The sequence below is a fragment of the Pan paniscus genome, chromosome 11, assembly GCF_029289425.2.
Source record: "Pan paniscus chromosome 11, NHGRI_mPanPan1-v2.0_pri, whole genome shotgun sequence".
NCBI lineage: Eukaryota > Metazoa > Chordata > Mammalia > Primates > Hominidae > Pan > Pan paniscus.
The window spans coordinates 8,665,243-8,688,534 of record NC_073260.2 but is presented as its reverse complement, the minus strand read 5'-3'; the positions used below and the strand labels follow the sequence as shown (position 1 = coordinate 8,688,534).

The following is a 23,292-nucleotide window of genomic DNA, read 5'->3' as shown; positions in this document are numbered from 1 at the left end:
CGGCCGCTGCGGCCCCGCCTCGGCAGCCCCGTGAGCCCGCGGAGGAGTTTCGCACCCGACCGTGCACAGCGACCGAGTTGGCGCGGCCCGTATGAAGCGAAGCGCCGGCTTCAGCAGCGCAGTCTGAGCAGGGGATCCGCGTGGCAACTAGGGCTGCGCGCGAGCTCGGGGCGACTGTGGCGGCCCGGGGAGTGCAGGGCCGGAGAGGGAAGAGGACGCGGGCTCTGGCCAGGGAGGGAGAGCGGTGCAGGGCTGGGCCGGCCAGCCGGGGCAGCAAAGTAAAGGTGAACGCCGGGCTGGGCCAGGCCGGTGAACATGGATCAGGCCTGAGGGGAGTGCGGGGCCCGAAGCCAGGCGTCCCCTCTTGTCTAGCCTGGTCCCTGGAGTCCTAGAGAGCCTCGCCGCACCCCCTCCCCTTCTCCGTCCCCTCCTCTCCTCAGAGCCGGCTGAGCCTCCCTCCCTGCCCTGCGCTTCCCACGGGGAGAGAAGGAAAAACAGGAGGGGGAAGGAAGGACCAGGAAGGGGAGGGAGGAGTGGAGGGGCACTGTTTGGAGCGGTCCGCGCGCCCCCGCCCCTCGCGCTCTCGCGACGAAGGCTCCTCGAGCCCAGCCGGGTACAACAAGTCTGTCCTCCGACGTCAGGGGGTCATTAATAACCAATTAGGAGGGTCACTGCGGCTCCTATAAAGGCGCTGAGATTTTGCCAAGGGGAAGACGGCCCCGGCCGAGTGTGCGAGAGGCTAGCGCGCGTCTGAGAGCCCCTTGCTGCCGCTTCCCTGCAACCACCCGCCTCTCACCCACCCCGCACCCCCTGCACCCGCCTCCGCCTCCACCCGCGTCTCTCCACCCTCCGCGCCGCCTTTGCCATCTCTACAGATTTCACCATCTCTCTTCCTCTCTCCCCCTCGTTCACTTTCCTCCCAGTCGCCCCCTCACCTCCCGCTCCCTCCTGCGTCCTCCTCCTCTCCGTCCTCCCCCTGCTCTGGTTCCTTCTCCATCGCAGCGCTCTCCTCTCGCCCCTTGGGCTCCCCTCTCGCCCGCCCACCTGCCCCGTCGGCCCGGCCGTCCCCCGGCGCCGGGGAGCTCCGGGCCGCCCATGATGGGCTCCGTGCTCCCGGCTGAGGCCCTGGTGCTCAAGACCGGGCTGAAGGCGCCGGGACTGGCGCTGGCCGAGGTTATCACCTCCGACATCCTGCACAGCTTCCTGTACGGCCGCTGGCGCAACGTGCTCGGGGAGCAGCTCTTCGAGGACAAGAGCCACCACGCCAGCCCCAAGACAGCCTTCACCGCCGAGGTGCTGGCGCAGTCCTTCTCCGGCGGTGAGTCCAGCCGTCGGAGCCCGGCGCAATCCCTCCTCCCGGCGACCCCCATTCCCGTCCTGGCGATGCGCGAGACTCGGCTGGGATACCCGGCCTCGCTGCTACTCGCGCCAACCTGGGCTCTCCCGGCGCTCGGTGCACCTCAGTTTCCCCATGGGCCAAACCAGGACGCGAGCCACCAAGCCGAGGTGGGGCGCAGGGCAGCTCCGCAGCCCACGCGGCTCAAGGACCGACCCCGGCGACCCCGTCGCTTGGCCCCGACGCCCCCGCCGGCCCCTCCCTTCCCCTCCTGCGCTTGAGCTGGCGGGTTCCCGGCATTTACAGCCTTACTAGGCGTGTAATAGCAGTTGACTCAAAAAGAAGGGGTTTTAAATTCATTTAGTTAACTTGGGCTTGACCCGCGAAAGTTCCCACTTAAACCAAGAACTTTAAAAGGCAGCCGGGGCTGGGGAGGGGGTGGAGGGAGGGCGGGCGGGGAGAAAAAGCCGCGGGGAGAGCGAGGGAGAGAAAGAGAGAGCGAGAAAAGTTTCTTTTCTTTAAGATGTCTCAAGTTCTTATTCCTCATTCATCAACCCGCAAACAATATCTTTCCCTGGCTCTGGCATCTCTGCGCGTCGCCCTCTTTTCCCCCTTTACGATTTCTGTTCCTCTCTTAATTTACCGTGAAGACTAATTCCACTTCCATTCACGCTATGTCAACCATCTAATCCCCCCTTTTTGTAAGGGGAATTCCTCGGCCCCTTTTAAACAAGTCCCCTCCGCAGTGAGCTACAATTTACTGCTACAGCATTCTTCCAGGGCTAATGAATTTAGAATTAGCAATTTCTTTCGAATGGAGCCGAATGAATGCGATCACTTTAACAGCGTGACAAATTGCCGGCCGCGCCGCAATGGACACCGTTTAACCCCCCCCTTTCAGCCGGCCCGCTCGCCGGGAATTTTCCCAGGTAGCTTAGAGGGGAACCTTGTAAGACATGGAGGCCGCCCTTGTGCGCCTCGCCGCTCCCAGCCCGGCCGCAGAGGCCCGACAGGGGAACCCTCGGGGAGCTGGGGGCCGCCGCGGCTCCTCCCCGCCCAGAGAGGTGACATCGGGGTTTGTCTGAGCCCGGGCGCCGCCCTCCCTGGCACCCCAGGGCCTGGGAGCAGAGAGGGACTCGGGCGCGCCCGGGGTCACACAGCGAGCGCAGAGCCTGGCCAGCTGCTGCCGGTGCTTCTTTGGCACCTCCAACACCTGCCAGCCCGAGGTCTGTCCCCAGCGCTGATCACGGCCCGGCTCCTCTGCCAGTGCCCAGAGCCTGGACGCACAGTGGGCTCCCGGAACCCGACTAGGCGAAAGAGTCTCCGGTTGGCCTTCACCTCCTTGCAGGACCTGGCCTCAGTTTCCCCGTGCATAAAACCACTCGCTGCCATTGGCTCATTAATTCTTAAACTTATCCGGGGCAGAGGATGGAAGAAGTTGTGAATGCTTTCAGAGTTCGCGGAGAGACTAAAAACCCGCTTCTAAAAATGATCCCCAACGCACCACTCGCTTTCCAGGGCACGGAGGGTCCCCAGGTTGCAAACGGAGGAGAGGTCGTTGAGCCTCCGCACATTCGACTGCCCCCACACCCGGGTGGCTTCTCTGGATTTGGGGCCGACTTGGGTTTGGCCGGTCTGGGCAGGACTGAAGCCGGGGTCCCGGCGGGGAAGGAAGGGCCGGGCCTCGGCTGCCTCGGGCTCTGACCGGTTTTCCTGGCCCCGCCGCCGCAGAAGTGCAGAAGCTGTCCAGCCTGGTGCTGCCAGCGGAGGTGATCATCGCTCAGAGCTCCATCCCTGGCGAGGGCCTCGGCATCTTCTCCAAGACGTGGATCAAGGCGGGAACCGAGATGGGCCCCTTCAGCGGCCGCGTGATCGCCCCGGAGCACGTGGACATCTGCAAGAACAACAACCTCATGTGGGAGGTGCGTGCGGGCTGGGGCGAGGGGAGCAAGGCCGGCGAGGGGCGCTGGTCGCGGGTAGGACTCGGGCGTCCGGCCGTCGCCGCTTCCACCCGGGCTGAGAGCAGCGGACACTCCTGGCCTGGACGCCCCCTGAGCCGGGACTCTAAGCCGCCCGAGCCTGGAGCTCACCCCGCCTCTAGGCTCCTCCCAACCCGTGCCGAAAATCCGACCCTCCTTCCTCCGGACACCCCGGCAGAGCAAGACTGTGGTTGGCTCCACTTGGCAGATGAGGGCACTGAGAGCCAGAGCAGTCAGGTCGCTTGCCCAGGGTCCCCACGCGCCATCCCTCCAGGCCTCTTCCCAGCCACTTACATTCTTTCCCTGGCCCCGGAAGCAGCCTGGGAAGCCCTTCAAGGCCAGTCCTGGGCTGGGGGTGAGGTGGGGCTGGAAAGGAGAATGCCTGGTGAAAGCAGAATGACATTCACGATGACCGTGGCTGAGGTGGCATTGAGTCAGCTTCTGTGTCCCCAGCCTGCAGTCACGGATGACCTCAGTAGCCCATGCCTTGCTGTTCCCTTTTCACGGAGGCTCCAAGAGGCTTCCATCCTAGGCCTTTCCACCCATCACAGTGCCAGTGCCAGGGAGGGCCACCCCTGTGCTTCTTCCTAACCTTGCAGAACGGGAAACCCACTGAGGCCAGACTGGTGCACACCCTTCCTAAACCCATTCCCTCGCCCGCTCCCTCACTCCAGCCCCCTCCTGGCGGACCCTGGAGAAGCCCAACTTGATAGAACTGCGGGATGGCCCAGAGGCCTCTCTTGACCTCATCTCCCTCCTCTGGAGGGCTGGGCCACTAACCACCTTCTCCAGTTGCTGGGTCAGGAAGTTGGGGTCCAGTTTGACCTCTGCGTGGCCTTGGCAGCTCCCGTGAAGGGGTTTAGGCCAAGCTGGAGTGCCACAGTGACCCAGCCCTCCCTCCCTGGACTCCAGGATCCTCCCTCTCTGAGGCCTGGCTGATGTTCCCAGTGACATGGGGAGCACCTCTGCATCCCTTGAGAGAGCTCAGGGCCACTTTGTCTGGGCAGTGATCCCTTGGAGACCCTTTTCTTCTGGGGGTAGGGAGGACACGGCAACAGGAGCGTGTATCATGGTCAGCCCATAGAGCCCTGGAGACTGATCCCCTGTGGGCCACTTCCAGCCGGCTAGCTTCAGGCAAGTCCCTGCACCTCTCCAGCCTTCCTTTCCTCAGTGGGAAAATGAAGCTTTATCCACTTTCTGGGGCTGTTGTGAGGATGGAGAGTATGTGTGTGGATGTGCCTGGAAGATGGTACACATGGCATAGCCCTGCCTTACCTGGTCCTTGATCCATCTGTGCCCAGGTGTTCAATGAGGATGGCACGGTGCGCTACTTCATCGATGCCAGCCAGGAGGACCACCGGAGCTGGATGACCTACATCAAGTGTGCACGTAACGAACAGGAGCAGAACCTGGAGGTGGTCCAGATCGGCACCAGCATCTTCTACAAGGCCATTGAGGTGTGTGTGTGTGTGTGCACTGTTGTGTAGGGACCAGCTGGTAAACCCGGCGGGGGAAGGTGTGCAGGGCAGCGGTGTCCAGGAACCACAGTGGACAGAGGGGAGCTGACACTGGCCTCGCTGGCTCTGTGCAGGCCATGGGAATGTGGCAGACAGGTGGGTCTCCAGACATCCTGCTCTCCAGGTGTGTGACCTCCAAGGGAAGCTTTCTGCTGCAGATCAGAAATGATGGAGCTCTCAACTTGACGGCATTGGGAATGTCACGAGCATCTCCATAGTGAGGTCCCCAGATGTTGGCTGACAGTTTCCTGAGGTTCAGGGGTCACAGAGACACAGAGAAGCAAGATGCGGAGAGGCGGCCCAGGGAATGCGTTGGGGTGGGAGAGAGGGCGTGTGTCTGCAGCCGTTTAGCTGTCTGATGGCCCTCATTCTGCATGCATGGGCACCAGTGGCTTACGGCTCATGACTCCAGACTCAGCGATGGCTCCCCGTGTGTCAGGCTTCTCCCAGATGCTGGATATGCAGTATGGTATTTAATCCCCCGCGGCCCCAGGAGGAGGATTCTGTGATTATTTACAGTTTACAGACCAGAAAACCAGGTCTCCCTCGGTGGCAGCAGACTTGGGGGTTTTGCGGGCCATCTGGGGGGAGTGTTAGCACTAATAGCTGCGCTTCCTGAGCCTTCTCAGAGGAGACAGACAGGGCCAGGTAACAGGCTGAACACGGTGGCTTATGCCTGTAATCCCAGCACTTTGGGAGGCTGAGGTGAGTGAATTGCCTGAGGTCAGGAGTTCGAGACAGCCTGGCCAACATGATGAGACCTCATGTCTAATAAAAATACAAAAGTTAGGGGCTGGGCGCCGTGGCTCATGCCTGTAATCCCAGCACTTTGGGAGGCTGAGGTGGGCGGATCACAAGGTCAGGAGATCGAGACCATCCTGGCTAACATGGTGAAACCCCATCTGTACTAAAAATACAAAAAATTAGCCGGGCGTGGTGGCGGGCGCCTGTAGTCCCAGCTACTCGGGAAGCTGAGGCAGGAGAATGGCGTGAACCCGGAAGGCGGAGCTTGCAGTGAGCCAAGATGGCGCCACTGCACTCCAGCCTGGGCGACAGAGAGACTGCGTCTCAAAAATAAATAAATAAATAATAATAAAAATAAAAATATAAAAATTAGTGGGGCGTGGTGGCAGACGCCTGTAATCTCAGCTACTCAGGAGGCTGAGGCATGAGAATTGCTTGAACCAGGGAGGCAGAGGTTGCAGTGAGCCGAGATAGTGTCACTGCACTCCAGCCTGGGTGACACAGTGAGACTCCATCTCAAAAAAAAAAAGGCTCGGCACAGTGGCTCAAGCCTGTAATCCCAGCATTTTGGGAGGCCGAGGTGGGCAGATCACGAGGCCAGGAGATCGAGACCATCCTGGCTAACATGGTGAAACCCCGTCTCTACTAAAAAATACAAAAAATTAGCCGGGTGTGGTTGCGGGTGCCTGTAGTCCCAGCTACTCGGGAGGCTGAGGCAGGAGAATGGCGTGAACCCGGGAGGCGGAGCTTGCAGTGAGCCGAGATGGCACCACTGTACTCCAGCCTGGGTGACAGAGTGAGACTCCATCTCAAAAAAAAAAAAAAAAAAAAGGTAACCGGTAAATATCACTTCCTGTGGTGTGGCAGGGGTGAGGCTGAGCCAGGAAGGTTCAGAGGAGGGTGGGAAGAGGAGGGCTTCCTGGTAGGGCAGTGCCTGGTGGCAGAAAAGATCCAGGTATCTGGCCAGTGGCTGAGGGTGCAAACCAAGCAGAGACGTGGTCGCCAGGGCAGGCCCACACTGGGACCCTCCCTGGACAGTGTCCTTTGGTGGGAAATCTGGCCCAGGAGTAGAGGGAAGCTACCCACAGGCTGCTGGGGGTAGGCTGGTAGCAAGTGCTGTGCAGAGGCAGTCAGGTGCTTCCCACCCCACTTCTCTGCTCCCCTTGGGGTGGGGCTAGGGCTTGGTGGAGATTTTTGGGTGTTCTGGAGGAGCAGAGAGTGACCGACCTTTAGTCCATGCTCCATTTTCTCCCCAGGACTCAGACCTTGAAGCTCTTTATTTCTAAGACCCCTGGGGGTGCCAGGGCCTAGTAGCTTCTCGGATGGGTTCCTTTGGTTGTCCCTGAATAACAACACCCCAGAGACTCTCCCAGAGGTGACAGCAGGGGGCCTAGCCTGGGTCCCAGCTGAGGGGGGTGGTGCTTGGAGGAGCAGGAGGTGGAGGATAAGAAAAAGCTGAGCGGTTCCTGAATTGGGTTTGAAGTGAGGTAAGACGGCCGTGGGGCAGGGTGCAGAGAGGACTGAAGGTAGCCCAGGCCCAGGACAGAGGTGGCTCCTTGACCATCTGGCTGGGCCACCACATCCTAAAATTGGCTTCCAGTGTAGCTGAACCCCACATATAACAGAATGCACCCTCCCAGATCCTCACCCCACCACCCTCTGTCACACACATCTTCACCTTCATACCCTCTTTCCCAGCCATCCTGATACAGATGTGATGGAGGGCTCCAACCCATCCCCTCACCAACCCCACACGCACACACATACCCACACATGTGAACACGAGAGACAGACCAGAAACGCCTACATCATTTTGGCAAGAGGGCTCCAGGCTGAGGCAGATGTGGGGGCCTGAGTCTCATCTCGCTGTGCAGGTCACACTGGCTAGAAGCCAAACAAAGTCAGGAAACATGAATAGACACTTAGAAATTCAGTCCGAAGGCAAGGAGGCTGAAGAATATCTTCAGGGAAGCATTAGAGTTTATAGGATTAGGAAAAATGGTCATCAACATTTGATCATGAATTTAAGTTGAAAAAAGAGGATCAGGCAGGGCATGGTGGCTCACGCCTGTAATCCCAGCATTTTCAGAGGATGAAGTGGATGAATCACCTGAGGTCAGGAGTTCAAGACCAGCCTGGCCAACATGGTGAAACCCCGTCTCTACTAAAAATACAAAAATTAGCCAGTCATGGTGGCGGGTGTCTGTAATCCCAGCTACTCCAGAGGCTGAGGCAGGAGAATTGCTTGAACCCAGGAGGCGGAGGTTGTAGTGAACTATCAGCAGCATTGCACTCCAGCCTGGGTGACAAAGTGAGACTCCGTCTCAACAACAACAACAACAACAACAACAAAAAGAGGATCAGGACACACACACACACACTATATCACATATGTGATATAGACAGATCCACCAATTTGGCTATCAGTGCTTTTACAGTTAGCAAGCCTTCTAAGAAGGGGCTGTCTGCGTGAATGACAAGGAAATAAAATGCCACCCATTTTACTTTTAAAGTGGATACATTTTTTGTGGTGGCAGATTTCTCAAACCATTTTGTCACAATGTCAGATTCCACTTACCAGATAAATTGTGTGTCTGGGTGTATGTGGCCATCCTCAAGATGAGGCCGAGGCCCAGAGCTCACGCAGCCCTTCTGGGCTAGACCGGAAGATACTGCTGTTCCCCAGGCCAATCCCTGGAAGACTTGGGAATCAATCGGCTGTTTATTCTCTGCGTGTGGGTGAGTTAGCCAAGGAGAAGGACCTCTGCTGTGATGTTTTCTTAAACTTTCTGCCACTCAGAACTGCCACTCATAGTTCATAACGGTAACCCATTACTTGCCAAAAATAGGAAGGAACATCTTTATTCAATAAGCAGAATATGCTATTGCTGCTCTAAAACTTTCCATAAATACAGAATAGCAGCCTTCTCAACAGAGACGAAGGCAATGGGGCTTTAGAGCCCAGGCGGTCAGTGGATGTTCCGCAGCAGAGCGTGCATCTGTCTGGATCCACTGATGTGGCCCCTGGGGAACCTCCTGGCTTACTCCAGTCACAGAATTTACTATAACTTCAGGTGCCTAAAATGACAGTTCTAGAAAGTGCCTAGCACATAGTAAGTGGCCACTAAATGTTGAAGGAATAAAAGGGTCTTAGCAACTTTTTTATTATTTTTTTTTTTGAGATGGAGTCTTACTCTGTCATCTAGGCTGGAGTGCAATGGTGCAATCTTGGCTCACTGCAACCCCTGCCTCCCAGATTCAAGCAATTCTCCTGCCTCCCAAGCAGCTGAGATTACAGGTGTGTGCCACCACGCCTGGCTAATTTTTGTATTTTTAGTAGATTTCCCCATGTTGGCCAGGCTGGTCTCAGACTCCTGACCTCAAGCGATCTGCCCGCCTCGGCCTCCCAGAGTGCTGGGATTACAGGCGTGAGCCACTGCACCTGGCCAGCAACTATTAAAAAATAGAATCTGCTCAGCCCTCGGGGTGCTGCTCTCTGTTACTATCCTCATTTTTATGACGGCGAAACTGAAATGTTACGGAGATTACAGGAAGTTGCTGAGCTGCGATGGGAACCTAGGCCCGTCTGAGCCCTGAGCTGGAGTGCTGAGTCACCATGCCATGTGGCCTCCCTGGCCAATATCTATTTGCTGGAACTCTATTAATTGGTGTGTCGGGACATCTGTGGTACAATGGAAATTGATGTTTGTCCAGATGACATTGAGATCCTTTTACACTGGGGTTTCAGACCCTGTGGAGAAGGGGAGGGTATTTGCAGTCTCCTGGGAGCATGTTCAGTGGCAGGATGTGAATTTACAGCAGGAGAACAAACCAAAAATTCTGTCATTTCCAATTTATAATAAAAATTCAGAAAGTGGGGCAGGACAGATCTTCTGGGCTGATAGGGCCCAGAGAAGCACGTTGATAGGGCATGTCCATTTGTCAAAAGAGACTCGGGCGCTGGTATTCCAGAGTTTTGCTGATGTGGATTTTGTGGTACAGGACTCAGTTCCTTTGGGAATTGCTTTGTTTGTTTTGTGTCCTGAGCCTATCCCTGCTCCCCAGAAAAGTGAATGACCAGCTGATCCTGCTTCTCCGAGCCCCAGCAGAGAGTCCCAGCCAGCCAGGCCAGGCCTGAGTCTCAGCAGTAAAGAGTGCTGCCGAGGGGGCCTAGAGGGCACGGTGGCTGTTCTTTGCATCCAGGCGGTCAGCTGGCGGGACCCCGGGAGCCTCTGCACAGTGATCCCAGGGTTCCAGGGAAGAAGCTGCAGGTTCCTGGGTTTCCCGGGCTTGATAGTAGAAGTTTGTTGATGGCGGGTGCCTGGGAGCAGGCAGACACCAGAAGCCTGGGCACGGGGCACAGAAGGGCTGAGAGAGACTCCCAGTTCCCAGCTTCTGGGCAGTTGGGGCTGCTGGCTTACAGCTGTCTGGAAATATGTGTCATTCTCAATTCCAGCAGCTTCTTTTTTTTTTCTTTTGGAGACAATCTTGCTCTGTCTCTGAGGCTGGAGTGCTCAGCTCACTGCAACCTCCACCTCCTGGGTTCAGGTGATTAAACAATTCTCGTGCCTCAGCTACCTGAATAGATGGGAGTACAGGCACGTGCCACCACTCACGGCTAATTTTTTTTTTTTTTTTTTTTTTTTGAGACAGAGTTTCGTTCTTGTTGCCCAGGCTGGAGTGCAATGATGCCATCTTGGCTCACTGCAACCTCTGCCTCCTGGATTCAAGCGATTCTCCTGCCTCAGCCTCCTGAGTAGCTGGGATTACAGGCATGCGCCAGCACTCCCGGCTAATTTTGTATTTTAAGTAGACACAGGGTTTCTCCATGTTGGCCAGGCTGGTCTCGAACTCCCAACCTCAGGTGATTCGCCCGCCTTGGCCTCCCAAAGTGCTGGGATTACAGGCCTGAGCCACCGAGCCTGGCTATTATTTTTTCTTTTTGTTTTTCTTTTCTTTCTTTCTTTCTTTCTTTTTTTTTTTTTTTTTTTTTGAGACAGAGTCTTGCTCTGTCTCCCAGGCTGGAGTGCAATGGCGCCATCTCAGCCTACTGCAACCTCTGCCTCCCAGGTTCAAGAGATTCTCCTGCCTCAGCCTCCCAAATAGCTGGGACTACAGGTACATGCCACCATACCCAGCTAATTTTTGTATTTTTAGTAGAGACAGGGTTTCACTATGTTAGCCAGGCTGATCTCAAACTCCTGACCTCGTTATCCGCCCACCTTGGCCCCCCAAAGTGCTGGGATTACAGGCGTGAGCCACTGCGCCCGGCCCAATTTTTGTATTTTTAGTAGAAACAGGGTTTCACCATGTTGGCCAGGCTGGTCTTGAACCCCTGGCCTCAAGTGATCTACCCACCTCGGCCTCTCAAAATGCTGGGATTACAAGTGAGAGCCACCACACCCAAACTGTAGGCTCTTCTTAACTGATTTTCTTGCTTTTAAAAGATAATGTGTGTGTGTGTGTGTGTGTGTGTGTGTGTGTGTGTGTATAGAAGTAATATGTGCTTAATATTTTTTAAAAAGTCAGAGGCATGATGTAGATGGCATCATGCTACTCTCCATGAACTGTAAGTCAGCATTTTAAAATAGTCTCGAAATGGCAAACGCTTCTGGGGAAAGACAAGCAGCAAACCAGCGACAGTGGCTGGCATCCAGAGTGGCAGAGAGTGACTGCTCATTTCATACCATGTTATATGTTTATACAATGCGGTCCATATGTCTGCATCGCTGTTTTAATTTTTAAATTCATTAGTAAAATTCATTTTAGTACATTAAAAGCGTTCTTAGTAAATAAATGACTCACCCTTATACTGCAATAGTCGCCATCAGAGTTCTTATTTTATTTATTTTTTGAGATGGAGTTTCACTTTGTTGGTCGGACAGGAGGGCAGTGGCATGATCTCAGCTCACTGCAACCTCCACCTCCCAAGTTCAGGCGATTCTCCTGCCTCAGCCTCCTGAGCAGGTGGGATTACAGGTGCCCACCACCACGCCTGGCTAATTTTTGTATTTTTGGTAGAGACGGGGTTTCACCATGTTGGCCAGGCTGGTCTCAAACTCCTAACCTCAAGTGATCTGCCCGCCTCGGCCTCCCAAAGTGCTGGGATTACAGGCATGAGCCACTGCACCCAGCCTACTGTTACTGTATTTATATTTAATAATAGTTGTTTTCAATTAAAATTAAAAGGCCGGTGTTGGCTTAGTATTTGATGACCCCCAGGCCTGGAGCCTGGAGGTGGAGTTCAGCTGGGGGCTTGGTGAGCCTCCCATCTCATCCCACATCTGTGCTGGAGGAGTTGGTTTCCCTTCTGGGGGAGATGGGGCTGGGAATTAGGGGTACCTGCATGGGGCTAGTGTCCTCGGAGCATTCGGGCCCAGCCTGTGCTCTTGCTGGACACTGAAGGCAGAACCTCAGTCACCCTGGGCTTCCACCGAACCAGCGGCCTCTGCAGCTCTGCTGGCTCAGTGAGCACTCCTGCAGGGACCTGGATGCGCCAGAAACCGCTGCCAGCTTCTCTGAGAGGTTGGCGAGCTCCAGGAAAAACAATCACTGGCGCTTCCATGTCTCGATTATGCAAAGAGCTTTATGCATATGCTCCACTGCACCCCAAACACCACTCAGTGAGGCCATGGCAATGTGAGGAAACAGGCCCCACGACGTGAGGCGACTTGCCCAAGGTCACTTGCTGAGCAGATGGGGAGCCCTAGTGGACCCCAACATGTCTGACTCCAGACTGAGCAGGAACCCCCTGTGGGGTGTGTTCAGTGGTCTGGGGGAGGGTGCTGATTGCTTTGGAAGAACCATGACATCAACGTGTCCGGTTTCATCCAAGACTGGAAACCAAGGGTCAGGACAATGTTGGAGGTGACTTACAACCAGAGTCTTAGAGTAGGGAGGAATCTCAGGGACCGTGTTCCCTCCCTGACCCCCTCATTTGAGGAACACAGAAAGGCAGAGTGACTTGCCTAAGGTCACACATGGACCTGGTGACAGAGGGCTCATCTGCACCATCTCATAGACAGACTTCCTTCACAATTAATTTATGTTAAATATTTCAATTCCATTATCTGCTTTTCTGGGAGGTTCACAAAACCTCTTCCTTCCACCCCAGTGAGGTCTGGAAAAAAAGTAGAATTTTTAAAAATGTAAAAAACAAAAAAAAAAAGCTGGGCGCGGTGGCTCACACCTGTAATCCCAGCAATTTGGGAGACCGAGGCGGGCGGATCACGAGATCGGGAGATCGAGACCATCCTGGCTAACATGGTGAAACCCCGTCTCTACTAAAAATACAAAAAATTAGCCGGGCGTGGGTGTGGTGGCAGGCGCCTGTAGTCCCAGCTACTCAGGAGGCTGAGGCAGGAGAATGGCGTGAACCCAGGAGGTGGAGCTTGCAGTGAGCCGAGATCGCGCCACTGCACTCCAGCCTGGGCGACAGCGCGAGACTCCGTCTCAAAACAAACAAACAAACAAACAAAAAAACCACGCAAATCAGAACCTCTTTCTTCTCTGCCCCTTTCCAGCAGGGGCCTCCAGCTCTGACCTGCTGGCCTCCTGGACAGTGGCCATTACTGTGAATGAGCAGAGAGGTCACCAGGGATCTTGCTGTGGTGCCAGATTCTAATCTGTCCACTTTCTTGGAGGCACCGTCTAACTTTCTGTGGCTTCTGGGACTGCACTTCATGTTTCCACATTGGCTTCTCGTCATTTACTGACCCTAAGGCTCGCCATGATGCCCCGTGAACCATGGGGGCATGTGGAAATGGACGTGGTGACTCTAGGCTGAGTCTCAGGAGGATGGCTGTCACCTAAGCCCCCTCACACCCTCCTGTTCCCACCCCTTCTCTTTCAACCTCCCCTTCTTCTTCTTTTTTTTTTTCCTTGAGACAGGGTCTTGCTCTGTCACCCAGACTGGAGTGGTCACCCAGGCTGGAGTATAGTGGTGCAATCTCAGCTTACTGCATCCTCTGCCTCCTGGGTTCAAGCAGTTCTGCCTCAGCCTCCCAAGTAGCTGGGACTACAGGCATGCGCCACCGCGCCTGGCTAATTTTTCTATTTTTTTGTAGAGACAGGGTTTTGCTATGTTGCCCAGGCTAGTCTCAAACTCCTGGCCTCAAGTAATCCACCCGCCTCGGCCTCCCAAAGTGCTAGGATTACAGGCATGAGCCACCACGCCCGACCTCCACTTTCCCTTCTTTTCAGGGGCGAGCAGAGCTTGCTGCAATGGTCTGAGGGTCTTCCAGGCTCTGACCAGAGGAAGGAAGACGTAGTGAATGCCAGAGTTCTGAGTGTGGGCTCTGCAGGCTGAACCAAGCAGACACAGAGGGGGCCCTGTCTCTGACCACAGAAGCCAACGCGGGGTCCTGGCCTGGTTTCAGACACCTCTAGATGGAATCCCATGTGATCTTTTGTGCTTCAACTAAAAAAGGACCTGCCAGGAAAACAAACCAGCTGTTGCCTGGGGGTGTCTGGGTTTCTCTGGGCACATCAGATAGTGGCCCCCAGGGGCAGGTGCCAAGGCCAGCACTTCTGGGGTCCAGGCCTTGGGAGAGTGATAGGATGTCCCTTCTCTCATACGCCCTGCCTGGCTAGGGCCTGGAGCTTTCCCACTTGGGAGGGGTAACTGGCTTCCATGAGAGGCCTGGCAGGCAGGCCCCTTGGGATGTCCCAGAGTGTGTGGCATTTATGATCAGTGCCACCCCAGAAGCAGGCCCCTTACGCCTCCCTGGATCATCACTGCAAAACCCTCTGACCAACATCCTTTGCCACAAGCCTGGGGCAGGTCCTCCCCGAGAGCATCAGAGCCCCAACATCATTTGCGGGGTTCTCTGTCATTGACCTAGGACGCGGTGAACTGGACTCTGTGTAAGGCAGTGTACCCCAATGTTTCCTGGGGTGGAGGTGTTCATCCATCCGAATGCTTCTTTTTTAGCATCTGCCGTGTGCACAGAGACACTCAGAGCCCTGTGCTTGGTTGGGAAGTACCTGTGATGTGGGATGCCTATGGGAGCTTTGGATAAGAGATGTTTCCAGAACATTATCGCCTCAGGGTATAGCCAAGTACCCTAGGGTGCCCCACAGCCCACCCTTCTTGGAAACATCTGGCTCAGCCCTGCAGCCCTGGGGGCTGGCTGACTCTAGTTCCCTGGGGTAAGAATGGAAAAGGTTTCTAGTTTTCCATCTCCCATTACTTCTGCTTGCTGTGAGGCGTCCACTCTGGTGCTGTCAGCTTGGAAGCACTCCTGTGGCTGGAGCTTGGACAGAGATGGCCTTGGCAGGGAGAGGGGGGCAGAGGGGCTCGACACCCCAGGGCCTTCCGTGTTTGTGCAGCTTCCCAGGACAGCTCAGCGGAAATGGGCCTGTGTGGCTTTCTCAGGGCTGAGACTGGGTCCAGGTCTCCTGGCTGTGGAGGGGTGCTCAGAGACCCCCAACTCTCACCTCCCAGCTGCGGCCTCCCTGACCTCCTCTTGCCTTCTTCCCTGCAGATGATCCCACCTGACCAGGAACTGCTGGTGTGGTACGGAAACTCACACAACACCTTCCTGGGGATCCCAGGTGTGCCTGGGCTAGAGGAGGACCAGAAAAAGAACAAGCATGGTAGGTGTTCCCCATGGGGCCACTGAGACACAGACCCATGGGAGGGGAGCCCAGGGAGGGGAGAGAGAGAATGAGAGAGGCAGAGAGGCTCTTGGCCTCCAGGGACCTTGGTTCAATGTCTGGCAGCATTGAGCAGATCAGACATACAGGTCCAAGGAGGCTGATGCCCCTGGAGCTGCCGCATGGGCCGGGCATGGGTGGGAGATGGTCCTCCTGCTTCCTGGCCAGAATAGACTGTCTAGGGGGTATGTGGGGGAGACCAGAGAGGCAATGAGGTGTAACAGGAGAAGAAAGGAGCTGGGCAGCAGGAGCCTGGATTGAGTTCTAGTTCTGCTGTACAGTCTTGGAAATGTCCTGTGCCTCAGTTTCCTCACCTGTAAAGGGAAGGTCCTAGGCAAGATAATCTCTAAGTTCCCTTCTGGTTCTGACAACCTGTATATTTCCTTGCCCTGTCGATGATGTCTGGTGCAGGGCCTGGCACAGAGTAGATGCTCCGTATAGGCCTGTTGAAGGAAGGCAGGACAGACTGTGCCTGTGTGTGTGTCAGGGGGACACTGCCCATCACAGCAGAGACCATTTGCTCGACAACTATTTCTTGCCAAGAATTGGGCTAAACCTTTGGCAGATATCATCCCACTGGGTCTTCATAAAACCTCTGTGTATTTTTTTTCTTTTTTCTTTTTCTTTCTTCCTTTTTTTTTTTTTTTTTTTTTTTTGAGACTGAGTTTCACTCTGTCACCCAGGCTGGAATGCAGTGGCGTGATCTTGGCTCATTGCAACCTCTGCCTCCCAGGTTCAAGCAATTCTTCTGCCTCAGCCTCCCAAATAGTTGGGATTACAGGCGTGTGCTACCATGCCCAGCTAATCTTTGCATTTGTAGTAGAGATGGGGTTTTGTTATGTTGGCCAAGCTAGTCTCAAACTCCTGACCTCAAGCGATCTGCCCACTTTGGCCTCCCAAAGTGCTGAGATTACAGGCGTAAGCCACGGCACCTGGCCTGTGAAATTTGATTATCCATATTTTTATTTTATTTAATTTATTTTTGAGACAGAGTCTCTCTCTGTCACCCAGGCTGGAGTGCAGTGGCACTATCTTGGTTCACTACAGCCTCAACCACCTGGGCTCAAACTATCCTCCCATCTCAGCCTCCCAGGTAGCTGGGACCACAGTCGTGCACCACCACACCTGGCTAATTGTTTAAATTTATTGTAGAGATGGGGTCTCGCCATGTTGCCCAGCTGGTCTGGAACTCCTGGGCTCAAATGATCCTCCTGCCTCTGCCTCCCAAAGTGCTGGGATTACAGGCATGAGGCAACGTGGTCAGTGGTCCTTATTTTTGGAGGATGAACTTGAGCTGGTGAGCTACTGTTTATTAAGTCCTTGCTCTGCAGCTGATGTTTTACAAACATTAATTTATCTAGGCCGGGCATGGTGGCTTATGCCTGTAATCCCAGTACTTTGGGAAGCAGAGACAGGAGGATCACTTGAGCCCAGGAGTTCCAGACCAGCCTGGTCAACATAGCAAGACCCCATCTCTACAAAAAATTTAAAAGTTAGCCAGGTGTGCTGGCACGAGCCTGTGGTCCTAGCTGCCTGGGAGGCTGAGGTGGGAGGATCGCTTGGACCCAGGAGGTCGAGGCTACAGTGAGCTGAGATGGCACCACTGCACTCCAGCCTGTGCGACAGAGCCAGACCCTGTTTCAAAAAAATAAAATACAATAAAATCTTTTTGGCCGGGCGCTGTGGCTGTAATCCCAGCACTTTGGGAGGCCGAGGTGGGCGGATCTCGAGGTCAAGAGATCGAGACCATCCTGGCCAACATGGTGAAACCCCGTCTCTACTAAAAATAGAAAAATTAGCTGGGCGTGGTGGTGCACACCTGCATTCCCAGCTACTAGGGAAGCTGAGGCAGGAGAACCACTTGAACCCAGGAGGCGAAGGCTGCAGTGAGCCGAGATCGCGCCACTGCACTCCAGCCTGGAGACAGAGGGAGACTCCGTCTAAAAAAAAAAAAAATATATATATATATATATATATGTTTTGTTTTTTGTTTTTTGTTTTTTTTACTGATCCTTACCATGCTAGTATTATCTCCATTTCAGGAAGGAGAAAACCGAGGCGCAGTTCCATGGTACAGAATAGGCATTCAGTAAATGTTTGTGGGATGAGTTAATGAAAGGTTTGGGGGTGGGGGTCATCACAGTTGCTCCCCTTTACAGAAGGCCTGCTCCAATCCAGGCACCTCTCAGGCACTGGCTAAGGCAGGTCGGGTGCTTAGCGCAGAGACCTTTCATAGACGTCTTTTCTCATCCTCTCGGGCAATCGTACGCCCGAAAAGGCAGTGCTAGGTTTCCGTTTTACAGATGAGAAAGCTGAGGTTTAGCTAGGCTGAGTCGCTAAGTCCCCGAGGTCTCGCATCGCGATCGGGAGTCCAACTCCTATTGGACCCCCCAGCCGGGGGGTACCCTTCGCTGTCCCTCCAGTCCGTCTGCCACCGTCCAAGCAGCACCCACCCTCAAGGACGGACGGGCCCCGGGCTGCGGGGCGCCGGTTCTAACGGGGCTGCTCTCTCCCCTTCTCCGTCTCCCTTCCCCCGCCCCGCCCCGCCCCGCGGCCAGAGGACTTCCACCCGGCGGACTCGGCGGCTGGCCCCGCGGGCCGCATGCGATGCGTCATCTGCCACCGCGGCTTCAACTCGCGCAGCAACCTGCGCTCGCACATGCGCATCCACACGCTGGACAAGCCCTTCGTGTGCCGCTTCTGCAACCGCCGCTTCAGCCAGTCGTCCACGCTGCGCAACCACGTGCGCCTGCACACGGGCGAGCGCCCCTACAAGTGCCAGGTGTGCCAGAGCGCCTACTCGCAGCTGGCCGGCCTGCGCGCCCACCAGAAGAGCGCGCGGCACCGGCCGCCCAGCACCGCGCTGCAGGCACACTCGCCCGCGCTGCCGGCCCCGCACGCGCACGCGCCCGCCCTCGCCGCCGCCGCCGCCGCTGCCGCCGCCGCCGCCGCGCACCACCTGCCGGCCATGGTGCTGTGAGCGCGCCCGCGCCCCCGCCGGGCCCCGCGCGCTCCTGGGTCCCCGGCACCCCGGCCCCGCAGCGCTACTCGCCCTCCAGCCCCAACCCCCGGCCCGGCGCCGCCACGGAGCCCCGCGCGCTGGGGTTGCGCCCCGGAGGCGGATCTCAGGCACCCCCGCCTTGGCCCGTATCGCAGATGAGGACAATGAGGGCGGCGTCCCTCACCCAGGCCACGCAGCTGGTGCGGCTGTTCGGCCGCCTCCTCTGGAAGGGGGTCCCCCTGCCTGGCCTCGCCCCCGAGTCTCCCTGCTGCTGTAGAGCCGGGCGCCCAGGCCGGCATCCCCCTCGTGGGTGGCAGGAGAGCGGACTTAGAGCCCCCGAGAGCCCCTCAGCAGAGGAAGGGGAGTCCCCTCTTCCGCCACCGAGAGTCCTGTGCTTCGGAATGAAGGGAGGGCGACCTCCTTGTCCGGGTGTGGTCGGGCGCGGGGGTTGTGGGGGCGCCATCTCCTCTTCCGGCCCCTGGGACTGGTGTCCTGAAGTGTCGGGAGTCCTTACGCAACCTTGACAGGTGCGGGCTACTGGGGTCCATCGGCAGCGGGAAGAGACCCGGAGAGACATGCATCTTCTGGGCCCTTCTCTCCTTTAGGCCAGCTTACCCCCAAACCTGGCTCCTGGGGACGGATGAGGAAGGAGCTCTTTGCAGTGCACCAGGCACGTTGAGAGTGGAGGCACAATGGAAATCCTCTGTGGGACCCCGAGCAAGACCCTGCACCTCTTTGGGCCTCAGTTTCCCCATCTGTAAAATGAAGGAGTTGGACCAATGCCCCCTCCCCTTCAGCTGTGACATCGTGCCTGGGAAGGCGAAATTTCCCCCCAGCCCCTTCCAACAGACACACTCCAGCGAGAGGAGGGCAAGACTGGAAGCGCTGCCCGAGAGGTTAAGGTGGCTTCTGTGGCCACGAAGCGCTTCCGAGCTGTGCCCAGTCCCGGGAATTCCGCCCAGTCTGCCCACACTTCCCTCGGTCCCTGCCCGTTTCCTCAAATTCGGGCCGTGCGCGCCCTCTGGTGTCGCCTCTCACACTTTGCAGTCATTTAGCAGGATTCCCGTAGGGCGTTTTGTAAAATAAACTATAATATTAATGAAAAGTATAAAATGTATAGAGTTTTCAAGAAACTGTGTTCTACTTCCAGAAGATGGTCACTTTAACCTTGTAAATATTTATCTAAAATGATATTTACAAAACTGTGATATATTATTATTTGATTGTATATGTACAACTGTAAATACATTTGTACCTCTCTTGTATTCTAAAATAAAAATTACTTGGAACATTTATCATTTAGCATCTGAATGGGTGGACACTTTTATCTGTACGAAGGAAATATAGAAAGTGTCTAGAAGCTGGAAAGGGGCGGGTAAGCGTTGTTCCACTTACTGGTGTGTACAGGAAAATTCTCTCTGTCACAACTGGGATGTCAGAGCTCAGTGAGATGGGCCACAGTGCAAAGCAACCGGAAATCTTGAAAGGGGCCGGGCAGATTTCTCCCGGTTTCCAGCTGGCTCAAACATCAGTGCCTTATTTTGTAACTTCTCCCAAATATTTACTTTTTTTTTTTTTTTCATTTTAATGGCCAACTCAAAGGAGTTCAAGCAGCCAGTGGGAATGGGCCAAAATGGCCACCAAGTGCCCTCCCAATGCCTAGACTCTCCAAATGTTCTGGGCACCCATTTCATTTCCAGACCCTCTTGAAGAAGACCAGGGAGCAGGAAGACCTCGAGTTAAAGCCAGAGGGCTTCATGGTTCCTATAGGGCCAGTCTCGCCTCTCCTCTCCAGGAAGGAGGTGCGTGCAGGGGAGTGTGAGTTCACACCTGTGCTCCAGCATACACCAGCCATGAGGGTGTCATCGTCCAACCCACTGGGTGTGTGGTTTCCTGGCATCCTGCAGATACAACTCTGCATCTTCATCCAGCACACGTGTGCACACATGTGCACCTGCAGACACTTGGGAATTTACACTTGGACACACAGCCCAGCCCCACTTGGAACTTCAGGGGTGTACCCCTAAAGACCCCCATACTTTGGGGGATTTGTTCTGGACCCTGGAAATGGAGGCACAGGCAGGGTTGGACACCTGATGAGTTCACTTGCAGGCCCCATCTGGGGTTCACTCCCTCAGGCCAGTGGGGGAAGTCACCTTTGGTTCTCCTCCCACTGGAACCTCGCTTCTCCTTTGACACCCCACCATTAGGCTCCCAATGCCTCCGTGGCCCCTGCATTCCCCCCTCCCATGCAGCCCCCATCCAGGCCTCTTGTTCCCTTGACCAAAGCCTATCTGTCCTGAGTCCCCCTCCCTTGGATGCCAAGGGGTGAAATGCAGGTGCTTTTCCTGCCCACGTGTTGAGACTACCAGGAAATAATTCTGGATTCCTGAAGTAGGGCCTCCCAGAGTCAGACCTCAGAGAGGTCAGTGAGGCCCTTGAACAAAAATCGAAATTGTTCTCTGTGGGTCATTCTGTCCTGTGAAGTCTCAGCTAACAGATCCAAGGATCCCCATCCCAGGCTCCAGAACCCACCTGGTGGTAGCTGACTGTAACTGCAGACCAAGGTGCCGCTGGTTTGCCCACAGATCTGTTTCCACAGAAGTGTGCTGCCCCGGGTGCCAGGGCCTGGGATACCAGGGTGAAAGGATGTGACTTGTGATTTGCACGCTGGAGGGAGTCATGATGCTGAAAAGCCTAACCTCTTACTTTGCTTGCATTTCCAGCAGAGGCCTAAGGCCCCTTTCCTGAGATTGCAGCCCCCTTAATCAAAGACATGCAAACACAGCCATGGCGGTTTCTGTGGGCCAGCCCTGGGCTTGGGGCTTTATTTTTATTTTTATTTTTATTTTTGAGATGGAGCTTCACTTTTGTTGCACAGGCTGAAGTGCAATGGCTCACTGCAATCTCTGCCTCCGGGTTCAAGCGATTCTCCTGCCTCAGCCTCCCAAGTAGCTGGGATTACAAGCACCCACCAGCAAGCCCAGCTAATTTTTTGTATTTTTAGTAGAGATGGGGTTTCACCATGTTGGCCAGGCTTGTCTTGAACTCATAACCTCAGGTGATCCACCCACCTTGGCCTCCCAAAGTGCTGGGATTACAGGCATGAGTCCAGCCGGGCTTAGGGCTTTAAACATATGTATTCCAGAAATCCTCCTCACAAACCCACAAGTGGATACTACCCCCCAATCTTTTCCCCCAATGCTCTTTTAATCAATGTCCACGTGAAGTACAAGAAAACAGAGGCATAGAGAGAGTAAATAATTTGCCACATCACTCATTCAGTGAGTGGCAGAGTGGGGTTCCCTTCAAGTGTCTGACCCCAGAAGCCATGCCTGTGACTATTAGGCCACATCACCTCCTGGTCAGCCCGCAGATTCAGTCCAAAAGGCTTTCTGCATCTCCCATGGGGATGCAGTGTAGCCCAGCACTGTATATTGACCTTGTATTTTTCAACCTAGCAAAACTCACTTATTCATTCCTGTACTTTTTTGTACGTTCCTTAGGACTTTCTAAGCACATGATCATGTTACCAGTGAATAAAAACACTTTTACCTGTTCCATCCTAATTGGGATGTCTTTTATTTCTTTTTCTTGCCTTATTGCATGGTCCAAGACCTCCAGTAATAGAAGATTCTAGATAGAGGCCAATGATCTGGGTCTGCAACTCCACTCTGCCATTCACTAGCTGTGTGATCTTGGGCAAGTCAATTAATATCTCTGTGCCTCAGGTTCCTCACATGTAAAGTGGAGTGATATTTAGCTCCTAAGGTTGACATGAGGATCAAATGGGATAATGTCTATACGTGAATACATACATGACTCAGTGCTTGGCACATAGTATGTGCTCAATAAATTGGAATCTTTGTTAATACAAGCATGCCTTTGGCAGGTGAGAAGGGTGGCAGATGCTCCTACCACTCACCCCACTGGGCAGCCCCCAGAGGACATCTGAGGCAGCTGTTTGCACTCCCTTCCTTCAGCCCTTTCTGATGCCCATTCTTTTTTTTTTTTTTTTTTTTTTTGACGGAGTCTTGCTCTGTCTCCTAGGCTGGAGTGCAGTGGCACGATCTCAGCTCACTGCAACCTCCGCCTGCTCAGTTCAAGCAATTCTCCTATTCTCCTGCCTCAGCCTCTCGAGTAGCTGTGACTACAGGCATGCACCACTATGCCCGGCTAATTTTTTATATTTTTAGTAGAGATAGGGTTTCACCACATTGGCCAGGCTGGTCTCGAACTCCTGACCTCCCAAAGTGCTGGGATTACAGATGTGAGCCACCGCGCTCGGCCGATGCCCACTATTCTTGAATCCCTTGAACTAGAGGAACAGACACTCTGAGTTTCCAGCTTCCCTCCTGCCTTGCAGGTGGCCTGCTGGGATGTATGTCTGTGGATGAGCAGGGGAAGTTATGGACAGTGGCAGGTTAGTCGCCAGGCATGGCTGTTTCTTCACAATATGATTGCCTTAGGATAGTCAGACTTCTTATGTGTCAGCTCAGGGCTTCAAAGGCAAGTGTTTCAAGAGAACCAGGAGGGCCGGGCGCAGTGGCTCACGCCTGTAATCTCAGCACTTTGGGAGGCCAAGGCGGGCGGATCATGAGGTCAGGAGATTGAGACCATTCTGGCTAACATGGTGAAACCCCGTCTCTACTAAAAACACAAAAAATTAGCCGGGCATGGTGGCGGGTGCCTGTAGTCCCAGCTACTCAGGAGGCTGAGGCAGGAGAATGGCATGAATCTGGGAGGTGGAGCTTGCAGTGAGCTGAGATCAGGCCACTGCAGTCCAGCCTGGGCTACAGAGTGAGACTCCGTCTCAAAAAAAAAAAAAAAAAAAAAGGAGAACCAGGAGGAAGTGGCACGGTCTATTCTGACCTAGCTTTTGAAGTCACATAGAGGCATTTCTGACATATGCTGTCCATCAAAGCAGTCAGAATCCTGTCCTGTGGCAGGAGAGGATGCACAGAACCCACTTCTTTTTTTTTTTTTTTTTTTTTTAATACGGAGTTTTGCTCTTCTTGCCCAGGCTGTGGTGCAGTGGCACAATCTCGGCTCACTGCA

General features: G+C 54.8%; 1 protein-coding gene across 1 annotated transcript; it reads left to right on the top strand.

The window, feature by feature from the left end:
- Nucleotides 1–983: 983 nt before the first annotated feature.
- Nucleotides 984–21,533, top strand: PRDM12 (PR/SET domain 12). Its single transcript, XM_034929299.2, has 5 exons — nucleotides 984–1,318; nucleotides 3,068–3,258; nucleotides 4,617–4,772; nucleotides 15,062–15,173; nucleotides 17,792–21,533. Exons 1-5 carry the CDS (start codon nucleotides 1,096–1,098, stop codon nucleotides 18,211–18,213), a joined length of 1,104 nt encoding a protein of 367 aa, XP_034785190.1. The 5' UTR covers nucleotides 984–1,095; the 3' UTR covers nucleotides 18,214–21,533.
- The last annotated feature ends 1,759 nt before the right edge of the window (nucleotides 21,534–23,292 follow it).

What these genes read in the sequence shown, in the direction of transcription:
- PRDM12 (XM_034929299.2), top strand. Translation starts at nt 1,096, where the DNA reads ATGATGGGCTCCGTGCTCCCGGCTGAGGCCCTGGTGCTCAAGACCGGG. An exon ending in GGCGCAGTCCTTCTCCGGCG is followed by an intron (nt 1,319 to 3,067) that starts GTGAGTCCAGCC and finishes CCGCCGCCGCAG; the next exon opens with AAGTGCAGAAGCTGTCCAGC. An exon ending in ACAACAACCTCATGTGGGAG is followed by an intron (nt 3,259 to 4,616) that starts GTGCGTGCGGGC and finishes ATCTGTGCCCAG; the next exon opens with GTGTTCAATGAGGATGGCAC.